The sequence below is a fragment of the Onthophagus taurus genome, chromosome 1, assembly GCF_036711975.1.
Source record: "Onthophagus taurus isolate NC chromosome 1, IU_Otau_3.0, whole genome shotgun sequence".
Lineage (NCBI taxonomy): Eukaryota > Metazoa > Arthropoda > Insecta > Coleoptera > Scarabaeidae > Onthophagus > Onthophagus taurus.
In genome coordinates, this window is record NC_091966.1 from 18,802,807 (window position 1) to 18,817,285 (window position 14,479).

At 31.8% G+C, this 14,479-nt stretch overlaps 1 protein-coding gene across 2 annotated transcripts in view; it reads left to right on the top strand.

Annotated features, from left to right (window-relative positions):
• Positions 1–14,479, top strand: part of LOC111422851 (breast cancer type 2 susceptibility protein homolog) — a 38,258-nt gene that overhangs the window by 4,323 nt on the left and 19,456 nt on the right. For both annotated transcript variants that reach the window (XM_023056108.2, XM_071198031.1), the window contains exons 3-7: positions 1,132–2,720; positions 11,724–13,612; positions 13,668–13,820; positions 13,879–14,251; positions 14,312–14,479. In XM_023056108.2, the coding sequence (XP_022911876.2) occupies positions 1,132–2,720; positions 11,724–13,612; positions 13,668–13,820; positions 13,879–14,251; positions 14,312–14,479 (4,172 nt within the window). The remainder of the gene's footprint in view (positions 1–1,131; positions 2,721–11,723; positions 13,613–13,667; positions 13,821–13,878; positions 14,252–14,311) is intronic.

Below are 14,479 nucleotides of genomic sequence, written 5' to 3' on the forward strand. Positions count from 1 at the left end.
AAGCCTCCAAATACAACTAAGCGAGGTTCATGGCACTGCTGTTAGTCAAGATACCATAAGAAGAAGACTTCGTACTCAAAATTTACGACCTCGGGCAGCAGCTACTGGTCCCAGATTATCTGCAAACCACCGAAGAAACAGATTGGCTTTTGGAAGAAGTCACGTGGATTGGGAAATCCATCATTGGGAACAGGTGTTATTTACGGATGAGTCACTGTTTTGCCTTGTAAGTTCTGATCGTTGTCCAAGAGGGTACAGAAGGCCAAATGAAAGATATTCCACATGTTACATTCGAGAAACCACATTATACGGAGGCGGTTCAGTGATGGTATGTGGTGGAATATCTTTAACAGCTCGCATGGAACTTTTTATCGTTGATGGTGGACGTCTAAATTCCGAACGATACATAACAGACATTTTAGAACCTTTTGTGATACCTTTTGCACCTTACATTGGCGATGGGTTCATTCTTATGCAGGATAATGCGATAGGCCACATGCGGTACATATTGTTACTGAATATTTAAATTATGTTAATATTCAAGTCCTCGAGTAGCCAGCCTGTAGTCTAGACCTGAACCCAATCGAGCATCTTTGGGACATAATGGGACTGAAGATTAGAAGCCAGCATCCACCACCTAACAGCTTAGACGAGCTGCGACAAAGTCTTATTCGCGTATGGGAAGATATCCCTCAAGAAACCATCAGATCTCTAATAGAAAGTATGCCACGACGATGTCAGGCGACAATAACAGCCAGAGGTGGTAACACTGATAACCTAAATACGATTCAAAAGAAGTTCTTTGTATTCGTAACAATAATATCATTTTACATGATTTTGTTTATTTTCAGTTTTCGTTTAAGTATTCTATTCTTAATATGTTTTTCAAAATGTATGATAATTTTAACTTTAATTATAATAAATCGAAATATATAAGTGGTGCGTTAATTTTGCAGTTAAGTGTACCATATACACTTAATGAAATATACACTCGATGACGTCACGTCGAAAAGTGATTTTTCGATAAGTTTTACATAGTGATTTTCCGAAGATTAAAAAAAATGTGGATTTTTAAGCGACATAATGATTCTTGAATTATACCAAAAATATTTTTTTTAATTTATCCTTTAGTATTAAAAAATCCTACATCTACTAAAAACAATCTTTCAAAAATTCCAATACTAAATCAACAACAAACCAAGAATGTTATAAAAATGAAAACAACGAGAAGTACCTTCGAGGAAATTCACGTCGATTGTTACGAAGATATTCCAAACGAGAGTGATAATTATTCAACAATATCTGAAAGTGAGGACACAACTTCATCGGAAATACACACAGATCAAGATTTAAATAAAATCTTTAGTAATAAAATGTTTGGTAAACAATCGACTTCTTCAAGCCCAGATGACGAGTTTATCAAATTCGATTCTAATGAAGAAAAACTTATTAAAAAACTTTCAAGCTTTTCATCGAAAAAATCACAACTAAAACAAGAAGATACAATACCTGTATCACTTGGTCCCGGTGATAAAGTCAATATCGATGCCGCAACATCAAAAAATTGTGTAATCGTTACAATGAAACCAACGAGTATTGTTGAGTTACATCGGAACACAAATTTTAATCCTTCAAATGACTCAGTTGATAGTTATGTTGCATCGAGGAAAAATTCAAAAAGTAAAAAACATTCAGATAACTTTTTGGGCTTTAATCAAAACGATCAAGAAGAATCTAATAAAGCTTACATAAAACTAACGGAAGCTATTCAAAAAGCTGAAGAACAACTTAAAGTAGATAAAAAGAGAAATGAAAAAAAATTAAAGAATATTAATGAAGTTAAATACGATGACTTTGTAAGATCACAAAAAAAGGACAACAAACTTAAAAATGACAAATTAAAAAATGATTCTACTTCGAATCAAAAAGAAACTGAATCTAAGCCAAAAAATATGAACCTACATCTTTCACCAAACAGAAAAGATAACGATGATAAAAAATCTGTGAGTTCGGGAAGTAATAAAAAAAGAAAAGGAACAAATGAATCCATACCCGTTAAAAATGAACTAAAAAATGGCAATCAAACCATAGAATTAGCACCAAATCAAAAGAAATTTAAAATTGAAATCGATTGCAACAGCAAATTCCGTATTAATATAAGTTGTAACGGCGATTCCGAAACGCCCCCAAACACAAATGATTCATCCAAACCTAATTCCCCTAAAAGTATCTCTCAAGAGCATGAACCCAAAGGAAAATTAATTAAAAAGTTTATAAATAAGGCACAAAAACTGTATAGGGATATTCGAAAATCCGATATGAATTTAGCCGAAAAAAAAGATGATGCGGAAGTGTTTAAATGTCCTCTACCTCCTAGTAGGGGGAAAAGTAAAAAATATGGTGATGATGTACATTATGAGAATCAAGAGGGTTTTCATTTTTCCATGGAGCCAATACAATTTGGTGGGTTTAAAACTGCTGGAGGGAAAGATATAAAATGTTCTGAAAAGGCATTAAATAATGCTAAAGAAATGTATGAGAAAACGTATCAAGATTCGAATGTTGTTGAGAATAAAATAAATAATAATCAAGAATCTACGAATTTTGGTGGATTTAAAACGGCCGGGGGAAAACTGATACATTTTTCTGAAAAAGCTTTGAAGAAAGCTAAACAAATGTATGAAGGAACACATGATACACATCTGGAAAATAAAACAAATGTAAGTATTTATTTTTTAGTTAACAATAAAAGTAGTGGAATTAAAATTAGAACTAAAATTAGAACTAACACTAGAAAGTTTCGGGTGCGTCTTTTAAGAAAAGGTTTAACGTTTCGGATTCCATGTTGCAACCTTCTTCAGAAACTGGTTCGAATGGCACTTCGAACGCCCATTATTTCTGTACTTGAGAGCTAAAGGGACATAAGTCCAAAATGACTTAATCGTAGAATAACCGAAAATGTCTGATTTTTAACTTAACTCATACATTCATCTATTAATTTATTAATCGTTAGGAAATTTTGAGGCCTGTTTAGCGTAAGATAAATTCCTAAAGTAATCATGATATTCTTCAGGAACCCACTTAAGAAGGGTTAAAAGATTTTCATATTTGGCTTTACTTATAGGTTTTCTAGAATGTCTTAATTGGGGCAAATTTTTTGGTATGTTTGAAGGTTTTCAAAGGTTTCTATACAGGTCATCCACGACGACCGTCCATTAGAACTTTACAGGGTTCTGGCCAAAATACAAATTTGAAAATTCAGATTTAAGTATTATCAATTGCGTTCTCTTCGACTAAAATATTTTCAAATATCTAACACTTCCGGTTATACCGGAAGTCGCCACCTACTTTATTTTTTTTAATGGAACACCCTGTATATTTTTACATATTTGGATTTGCCTGTTTTCAAGGGTTATGAATGACTTTACTTTTTGCAATTTGATTCGGCCGTTCTCGAGTTATTCGAATTTTTCTAGAAAAATCTGCTCCAACAGACATTTGATCAAACAATCAGAGAACACTCGATTTTTGGGATATCAATTTAGGATTCAGAACATGCTTAAGCAACATGATGGAGTATGTTTTGGTGCCGAGTATGGCTGTCTAGAACGTTTGGTCACTTTACTTAATTAATAATACTTAAATCTGAACTTTCAAATTTTTGTATTGGCCAGAACCCTGTAAAGTTCTAATGGACGGTCGTCGTGGATGACCTGTATAAATTAATGGAGCGAAAGTCTTCATTAAATGATGTTTTAAAAAACAAAGTACCTAATCTTTCTCGTAGAATGATGAATAAAATGTACTAAAATCTTCTAGATTCTAGACCCATAGAGAATACATTAAATGGGGGTTGTGTACAATAAATTACGAATAAAAATAATGTAAGTAAAAATTGTAAATCGTTTAGTTTTCTTTTTTACACGTTCCATAATGCTATGCTGACAATTAGTGATGGAACGAATATCCGGCAACTATCCGTTATCCGGCCATCCGGCTGGATACCGGATAGTTACCAAATATCCGGCTGAATACCGGATAGTTACCAAATATTTGATCCGGCTTTGGCCGGATATTTATTTATTTATTTTGGGGAGCAACAACAGGACAAACCCAATAAAGTTGCTCCATATAATTATTATATACAAAACCTTAAAGTAATATTTAATGTGATATTAAAAACCTATTAGTACTCCATCATTCCCAGGATTAGTATCTTTTAAAATCTCTTGTTGCAGTTTCTTCTAGTTTTCTTCTCTTCGCTTGTAATTCATCATCCCATTCATTACTAACAGAACTGTCGCTGGTGTCACTTTCAGTTGATACGTTTGTTAAATCTGCATCAAAAAAGTTCATTTTGTATTTTGGATCCACATAAGTTGACATATCTTATCAGCTTTCTTATTCATTTCATTTTTGTTCACATATCGCAATAATGTGGCAATGTATCACTTCAGAAATGCACCAGAAATTATAACCATAATGGCCGGATATACAGCATATCCGGTTATCCAGCAAAATTTATGATTTATAACCTCAATTCTGGGAAATACTTGCATTGCATACATGTACACTACAATCATCATCATATTTCGGTTTTGTCTGGCACAGTTGACAGTCCAAAGTGTTAATGTTTCCATTTTTTGATTCCTTGGGATTTCTACAAGTAGACATTTAAAAAAACAAGAAGCCATTTCATTACCACCTCTTCCAGCTTTAATTTCATCCCACATCATACACCAAGTGTTTTTTTAGTACAAGAATTACGTGTTGTGTAATTTAGGGTCCACAACTTTCGAAGATAAAAGCTCTCCGCCGAATTGGCCAAAAAGAGAGTAGGAAGGCATTTTTGAAGATCGGCCATTACCACTTGTAAATTTTCATTTCTTTCTAAAGCACATTTCTTGTCTTCATTTTTCATTAGATATCTATTATTTGCATCATCTAAATGTAAATCTCGATCTTTAGAAATTTTTTGTGATCCTTCTACGCTACGATCAGCCTTAAGCTTTACATTAAAATAATCGCACATATCACATGTGTTGTTGTCTGGTAAATGGAACGACAAATTAAACATTTCGTTGAAGATTTTTCTAAAAAGCCAGTTCTTAGCTGGTTCTTCACCTTCCTTGCTAAGTTCTTCACAATATAACCCATACGTATTTTTAAATATTTAAGCTATCTCCAAGATACTTCTTGGTAGACTTTTCTCGAGGATAATGGCTTTCATACGTAGGATTGCTGTCAATGTGCTTAGTGATTTTTTCATTAACTTCATCAGAAATTTTATTGATAGGTACTTTTCTACCTCTTTGATCAGGTACTGACATATTAAATGTAGAATTCTTTTTTAGAGCGTTATAAAGAAATTTTCGCTGATCGAGAAAGTGTTTATAAAAAATAAGTTACAGATTCTGATGTTTTTGCTTTCAATGAAGAAGTTACATAGATTTTGTTGTGTACGCACTTTTGTAGATAGAGGTCTATCTATGTCTCTTGGTCAACGTCGTTTTACATCTTTAGTAAACATGCAAGAATTAATGAACTGCCTCTTGTACTTCCAAGACAGATTTTTTTTCCAAAAATCATTATGAATCTGCTGGCGTTGATGTTCAGATATTAACGAACGGCACTTATAAGGGCAAGGGGGTCAATCATGCGCCACTTGCAGGGGGCGCCAAATAATCTCCAACACATACAAAATATTTCGGATAATTTTTATATCTTTTCTGGAGGGGGCGCCAATACAATGTCGTGCCCCGGGCGCCAGTTATGTTCGCTACGCCACTGCCCAGGATAACATGTCTTAATATCTATATGTATAGTGTGGACCGTGTGGACGAATAAATTGTTTTTTTAACTAACTATAAAATTTTTAATTTTTTTTTATTATAAAAATTAAAAACAAATAAGTGCTATATTAACATGTTTATTCATTTTTACATGGTTTACTGTTATGGCATTTAGAATTACACTTAAGCAATTGTTTTAAATACGAACACGATTTATTTCTACAAGCATTCAAAAAAATAAATATACTTCCTTGTTATAGATTACTGAACCCAAACTGTTCGAAAACTTAAAAATTGTTCCAATTAATGAATGTAACGGAACTAATTAAGTATCATGTAATACTTCCAAGGCTGTTTTTGATAAATTGACACTTTTGCCCCTTTCAGGCTTTTAATAAGAAAATAAGCAACTGGTACTTTCCAGCCGCCGTTCTATAAAAACCAAAGCATTCTTTGCCAATGAAATGTGGTCACTATCATTACTTATAAGGTTCACTCCTTCATAAAATCTACTTTCATCAAAAATTCATGTTTTTCATAACCATTTCATTAATAATAAGATTTACTAAAATATTTTCTGTAGAAGCTTTTGCAGCGATGCAACTTTTCTTTGTAACCTTCTTATTTTGACTTGTGGAGCTAACTTTTCAAGGAGTAGCCTCACCAGAACATTTAAAATTTTCTTTTCTTGGAGAAATAAAAATTTGGCATATCGCTATAATTTAATAAGAGATCATTTTATCTTAATAAACTTTTGTTGTACTTCGGTTAGAAAGACCACTTTGCCTACGATGGTTTACAAATTGAGTAAACATTGAATAGCCACAACGTGTTGTGGGCAACCGTGAAATACTCACATCGCGTTGTAGATACTTTTTGGTCTGAAAACAACTAAAACTATACAGGATGAGTTATTAGTTATTAGTATCCCAGCGGTTGATAGTCACTAAACCGTTTGAAAAAGAAAAAGATGTTTTATACAAAAGTTCTTTGACTCATCACTTTCTATTACGTAAAATTATTTTCACAGTGTTTCATTTAAGCGTAACGGAGAGTACGAAATTTTTTTTTAATGGAACATCCCGTATATTTTATCATATTATAAATATAACTGAATTTGTTTATACAACCGTATATGTTATTATTTCACAGCGTTCATAATTCCTGAGATGTTCAGTTGTTCTTCCAAAATGTACCCATTGCAGGATCTTTTTAAAAACAATGTAAAAACGACATTTTTTCCGATTTTCCCTTGAAACTATGTCACATAATAGTCAAAGCCCGTAGGTAGATGATAGTATCCAAATATATTAGATACACTACACAGAGTATTTATAAAGCTTAGTTATTTTTGATGTTTTTCATGTGGAACATTCTGTATATTGTGTGCTGGTTGAATTACGTATCAAGTTCCCTTTAATTAATGATAAGTATGTCATATGTCTCACTTTAATAGTTTTTCTGATATTTAGAATTTGAAAAAAATGTGTAATGAAATATGTCATTATTGTTCTTAATAGTTCTACATTTTGTCTTTTTTTGTTTTTCTGTTTTTGTCTGTCATTTGTAAATCAGTAATATTATATTAAAGTACAATAGTAAAAAGTAAAATACAATTAAAAAAAAACTTTAATAAATAAATAATCAAAATGTGATAAAAATACAATTAAATGGCAGAACAATAAATTCCTTTTTTAATTAGTAAATTATTTGAAGGAAATGCAGCAACAAACTATAAACAATTACTAAACGTTGCTCAAAAAGTAGGTATTAATTTAATTAGTATTTAGAAGTTGTTCAAAATGCCGCCCATTTTCTCTTCAACAAGCATTAATGCGCTGTATAAAAGATCTTGAGGTCTATCTGTTAACATGTACTTCTTATTTTCTCTAAGGTCGTTAAAAACATTAGTTATACGAAGCTTCAAATCTTCTGATGCAGTGGGTGCCGTTTGGTATACCAGCTCCTTCACATATCCCCAGAAAAAGACATCTAATTTGTTGTGGTCTGAAGACCTTGGTGGCCATAATAAGGACCTCCTCTTCCAATCCATCTGTTGTGATATTGTGTATCTAAATACCGTCTCACATTTCGTTGTGCTGGGGCACACCCAACTAAATTTGACCAATATTCAACGGTACATTGTCCAAATATTCGTGTATTTGGTTAGTGAAAAAATGTAAGTATGTTTCTCCATTGACCAAATATTCACAAAAATACAGCCCTAGTAAATGCGTATCTACTATTCCTCCATACACATTTATAGACCATCTGTGTTTATGATCTAAGGGTCTAATAATACTATAATATTTTTCGTTGTATAATAATGGAAATTGTGATGAAATTGTGAACACAATCATTTTTATGAAATGTTGCCTCATCCGTAAAAAGCACAATCGAAATAATTTGCATCTTGTTGAATTTGTGCAAAGGCCCAATTACAAAAACGTAATCTCGCCTGAAAATCATTTTTGCTTATTTCCTGAACAAGATGCACATGATACGGATGATATCTGTCTTTTTATTATTTTAGACATTATTTTGATAATTGGCTTAGTCCCAGATTATTTTTAATTTTTCTAGTACTAGTGCACGGGTCCTCTATAATGCTTGCTAATACAGAAATTCGTTTTCTTCGTTGGTTGCCGTTTTAGTTCTACTTTTGTGCTGATAATTAATATTACCTGTTTCTTCAAATTGCAGCCGAACCCTGTTTGTAATACTTGGTTGAGGATGCCGTCTATCCGGATATCGTTGAGCATATATTCTGGAGGCTAGTAGTGCATTTCTGTCGTCTTCGCGATAGATGTAGATCATATTAATTAATTCTTCTTTGCTGTAATTATAACTCATGGTCGAGAGCTAGATAAATATTGCTACTAATTTTGACGATAATAACTTGTTGATTATAGAACTTATTAAAGGGAACTTGATGGACAATTCAACCAGCTCAAAATATACCCTGTATTCCATTTAAAAAACTTATGAAAAAGCCATTTGAAAAAGATACTGATGTGTACCTAATATCTTTGGATACTATCAACTATCTGCACTACGCTTTGACTATTATCTGACATAGTTTCAAGGCAAAATTGGAAAAAATGTCGTTTTTACATAGTTTTTAAAAAGATCCTGCAATGGGTACATTTTGGAAGAACAACTGAATACCTCAGGAACTATGAACGCTATGAGTTAGTAACATGTACGGTTTTATAAACAAATATGTATTCATAATATGATTAAATAAACAAGGTATTCCATTTAAAAAAATTTACATACTCTCCGTTACGCCTACATGGAACACCCTGTGTCTTAGGGCCGATCTTACAAGTGTTGGTATAATCAGAATAATTAATTAGTCCCAGAATAATTTATTCTCGGCATTTATTTAACGAATGCGTCTTATAAAGGCTTTCTTATGCCAGAATAGTTATACCAATGGTTGGTAATACTGTGGGTATAACGCGCATGTGGTTTGTTTATGTTGTTTACGTTTAGCGACTATCAAATTGATCAGCGGTGTTTACCATTACTCTGTTTTTATTTTCATTTTACGTCCTTACGAATATGAATGTGAACAAAATATTTTTAAGTTGTGGTGTTAATAGTTCTACATAGTAACAGTGCTAGTGTAAAACTAGAACTAACACTAGATCTAGAACTAGAAACATTTGGGTTAGCTGTACGTCTCTTAAGACGGGTAAATCCGAATGTTTCTAGTTCTAGGTCTAGTGTTAGTTCTAGTTTTATAGTTATTAATGTAGAACTAATACTAGAACTAGAACCATTAGAGTTTAGACGTCTTAAGAGACATATGGCTAAATCCGAATGTTTCTAGTTCTAAGTGTAGTATTAGTTCTAGTTTTAATTACTCAGGCCTGCGATCAAAAACCTTTTTTGAAACTGAAAGGCGATCTTCATTGATTTTTGGGTGCTGAATCCGGAAAAAATAATGAAAAATTTTCATCACCCTTAGTTTTTTTCGTAAATTTAACTTATTTTTGGATGTCTCACAAATTTTAAGTTGAAAATCAGCATTACGTGTTATTCATACAATAAGTATTACGTCTGATTCATTATAATCAATGTCAAACAGTCTCTGACTTATTCCTAGTATAAGCTATGCGCGTTGAATTATACGGTATAGCTATCCTGCACCGTATACCGTTACTTATGCTATACGCCGTTATTGTAAGACGTTTATTCTAGTGTTTATACCAACATTTAGTTATTCTTGGTATACGGAGCGGTATAAACTGTTTTGTAAGATCGGGCCAAACGGTTTGGTAACTATCGTCCGCCGGGATACTAATAACTCCACCCTGTATATCCCATTTTATGCTTTTTAATCCCCAAATACTAACAGAAAATTAAATAATCTTTTTTGATTAACCATTTTTTCTACATCATTACCTAACATAATGCTAACACAAGTAAGTTATAAAGAATGAAAATACTAACACCTTTATTTAATTTTCAATCTCGGTTTAATTTCTTTGAATATTCTCGAGTTTATCTATGTGGTACTGATATGCATTACGATGCTGAGTAGATATGCAGGATGCTTAGTACAAATCCCAACATATCGTAACCCCTACTTATTACCCTGACTGTATACACTATACAGTAAACTAATATTTCTGGTTTAGTATATCACCTAAATCTTTTTGTTCAGTCACTTTTCTTATCGATTCAATACATTGTCTTTTTAGTAAATGTTATTACTTATTACGTTAAACTTATCCAAATTTAGTGTTAGGCTGCTATGAATACAATAAATATTATGATCGAGCTGGATGCAATTATAAAAATTATCAACTTGTAGAAACATTTTTTAATTCGTTAGCATTTTAGAATACATTGTAAAAAGTGAAAGCAGGAAATTGTGTTATTATAAAAATGTGTATAAAAGAGGCTTAAACAGGTTGAGGGACTTTAACCTTTCCAACGGTCAAGATCTAAGTTCTTCTTATTATATATGACTGTATGCACTCTAACAGTCCAGTGTCTATTTTCATTTCTCGTAGTTTAGACAAAAGTATTCCGTGATCCACTCTGTCAAAGGCTTCATTAAAATCCGTATACAGTCAGCGCTCGTTTAACGTACTTTTCCAGATACGTACCAGATATTTTAAAACGCCTCCGCATTAACATAGATTACCAGAACTAGAAAGGATCACAGTTTAGTAACTTGTTGATTGGAATAAAAGAAATGGAAAGCAGGTTCAAATAAAACTACAAACTTATATTTCATTTTAATATGTAAACAAACAATTTATAAAATCATGGTGTGTAATATTTAATTATTTTTCAAAAGGCTTTTGTTAAAAATGAATGTATTGTTACCTGAATAAGACTAGACTGCTTTTCTTCTTGGTATAAAGTTTTGTAACAGGCAAAGGTATTACACATAATCATTAGAACTTCGTTCCATGTTTGGGTCAAGGTTTTTTATAAAATCTGCAAGGTTCTCTATTTTATTTAATGTTTCTGGTGGCGGCGTAGTAGGCTGGTGAGCCTTATTTTTATTTAGCAATTTATCCATAATACTTAAACGGCATACTAGGCTGGTATGCGTGGTGTTGCCGCCTTGTGCATTATCTCTAACATTATTTACATGTTAATTGATTGCCAAATTGATATTATTTAGCCAAAAAGCATTCATATTTTTCTGGACTTTATTCTGGATTATATAAACTATATTAAATTTGTTGTTCAAGTTGACTTTATTATATCTCATATTTTTACTGTTCGAGTAATATTATATTGACACTAATTACTAATTATTGATACTAATTTAAATAGTTATGGAAGAATAGATGAAAAAAAAATTTTATTAAAAAACCTGATATATATATACGAAATATTTTTGTATTTAATACTAGGAAACTTTTTGTTATAATTTAAATTCTTTTTTTCCTACTTTTCAAGGAATCTTTACAACCTCCTAAAGATTTTGTTGATTTTGGTGGATTCAAAAGTGCTGGAGAGAAAGATATAAAATTTTCTGAGAAAGTTTTAAAAAGAGGTAAAGAAATACATGATGAAACATATGAAAATATAAATGTTGCTGAAAATAAAGTTTGTAATCAAGAATCTTTCCAAAAAGAATCGATAAATATGGGTGGATTTAAAACAGCTGGAGGGAAAGCAATGAATATATCTGAAAAAGCGATGAAGAAAGCTAAGGAAATGTATGACGGAGCCGCTCAAGACCTTAAAAATAAAACGGATAGACAGGAATCGTTTCAATATCCAAACGAATCTGTAAATTGTGGCGAATTTAAAAATCCACAATCTATTACCTTTGCTGGATTTCAAACAGCTGGTGGGAGAAATATTAAGTTTTCAGAAAAAGCCTTGAAAAAAGCTAAACAAATATATGATAGTACAGACCAAGAAACCGAAGAGAACGTTAAATGTTTTGGGAAAGTAAAAAATAAAAAGCAGAATGAATCAGAAAATATTCAAACTCCAAAACATTCCGGTGGATTTAAAACTGCTGGCGGAAAAGATATCAAATTCTCTGAGAAAGCATTACAAAAAGCAAAAGGAATGTATAATGATACATTTGAAGGCGATGATATTGCTGAGGTGCCACAAAAAGAAATAGATTTAAGATCTAAAACTGTAAATGGTAAACAAACACAAATTTCCGAAAAAACTTTGAATACATCTAAAAAATGTTTTGAAAACATTGATAATTTATATTCAAATAATATAAATAATAACCACTTAGAGAAAGATGTAAATTCATCAAAAAATACAGTAAATAAATCTCAACAATTATATGACATACTAGTTATAGAAAAAACAAATATTGAAGATGTACAAGATAGACCCATATTTGATATGAGAAATTGTGGATTCTTATGCGCTTCAGGTAAAGTTATTAATGTATCAGAAAAAGCTATGGGTAACGCTAAAAAACTGTTTGAAAGCATAGAAACCGACCAAAATGAGTCGATTGTATCAAAACAAGAATGTGGCCAACAATTACAACCAAAAGTTAATGTTTCCACAAACTCCTTAAATCCTCAAAATTCTCCAAAAACAACAACAATGTTTGGCGATTTATCTTTTCAAGCTGGTGATTTTGTTAAAAACGAGACAATTCAAGAAACAGAAAGTTTAACCGCTGCTCAAATATGTCATCGTAATTCTGATAATCATAATTTTTGTATGGGCGATTTCGTCCCAAGTTCAGAAAATACAACAATCGATAAAATACATCCATCAGAAGAAATCGACGTGATAAAACGTAATTCTAGCTCGAACGTTTCTACAACACACTCGACTCAATCAAAAAAGACTTTTCAATTATTAGAGGATGTTTACGCAACTGTAAATAATGCCATACAAACGATTGATAATAAAAATAAAAAACCTCGCTTTTCCGTTTCTCGAAAACGATTTGGGATGTCTCGATTTAATCAAATAAATATTCCCAATGAAAAAATAGAACGCGCGAAGTTATTGTTCCAAGACGATTTAAAGATGAGCGTTAAAGATTTAAAAGAAAGTATAAGGGAAGCTAAATCATCACAACGTACTTCTTTGATGTCGCCATCGTCACAGTCGCCTACAATTTCAAATCATCATATTTCATCATTTTCGATGAAACCACAAAATTCTTCGGAAAATGTAACACCATCTGTTTTACTTTGCGAAGAAATGAAAGGTGGGATTGAGGATTGGTTTAGTTTAATTGATAATAAAATTGAATGGATGAAAATTCAACTTAATGAGTTGGAAGAAAAGAAGACTTATTTAAATTTTCAGAAAGAATCGTTGGAAAAGCATAGCAAGGAAAATATTAGGTAAGTTTATACAATAAATTAATAAACTGTTATTGAATTTGTTGTATTTTCTTAGCCCACAACCTGGAATATTAATCAGAAACAAAGAACATATAAAACTCCAACTAAAAGATCTAAAACCAAATTCGTCATCCCCCAACAACATTCCTGAATTAATCTTAGCAATAACACCACAGAACGCAGGAAGTATTCATTTTACATTTACAAGGTAATTTTTATAATAAACTTTTTATTCATAAACTAAATAAAACATAAAATATTTTAAGATCTTCTGAAAATTCTGCAATGAACGTTTATACAACGTTAGACGCCGCATTAATTGTACCAAACGTCCATAACATCATCGGTTTTCCAGAAATTGAAATAGCTTTTAAAACTATGAGTGGTGTTGATCCTAAATTAATTCCAAACGGTTGGATTGCAAATCATTACAAATGGATAATTTGGAAATTAGCAAGTTACGAAAGATTTTTAAGCACTCATTTGGGTGGGAGCTTAAATGTTGAAAATGTTGTACAACAATTGAAGTATAGATATGATAGGGAAATTGACAAAGCTGAAAGACCTGCTTTAAGAAGGATTTTAGAAAAAGATGATGTGTCCCAAAAAAGAATCGTTTGGTGTGTATCAAGTGTAGAAGTAAGTATTACGTGTTTTAATAGATTTTTTGAAGTCGATTATAATATAATTAAATTTAAGAATATTAATAATAATGAAATTGAATTAACCGATGGTTGGTATAGTATACCCGCCTTAATCGATAGAGCGTTAAATTTTGAAGTTGGAAAGGGAAAAATTAAGGTTGGTACAAAAATTGTTACGACTGGGGTTACGTTATTAAATTGCGAGGGATGTCATCCACTTGAG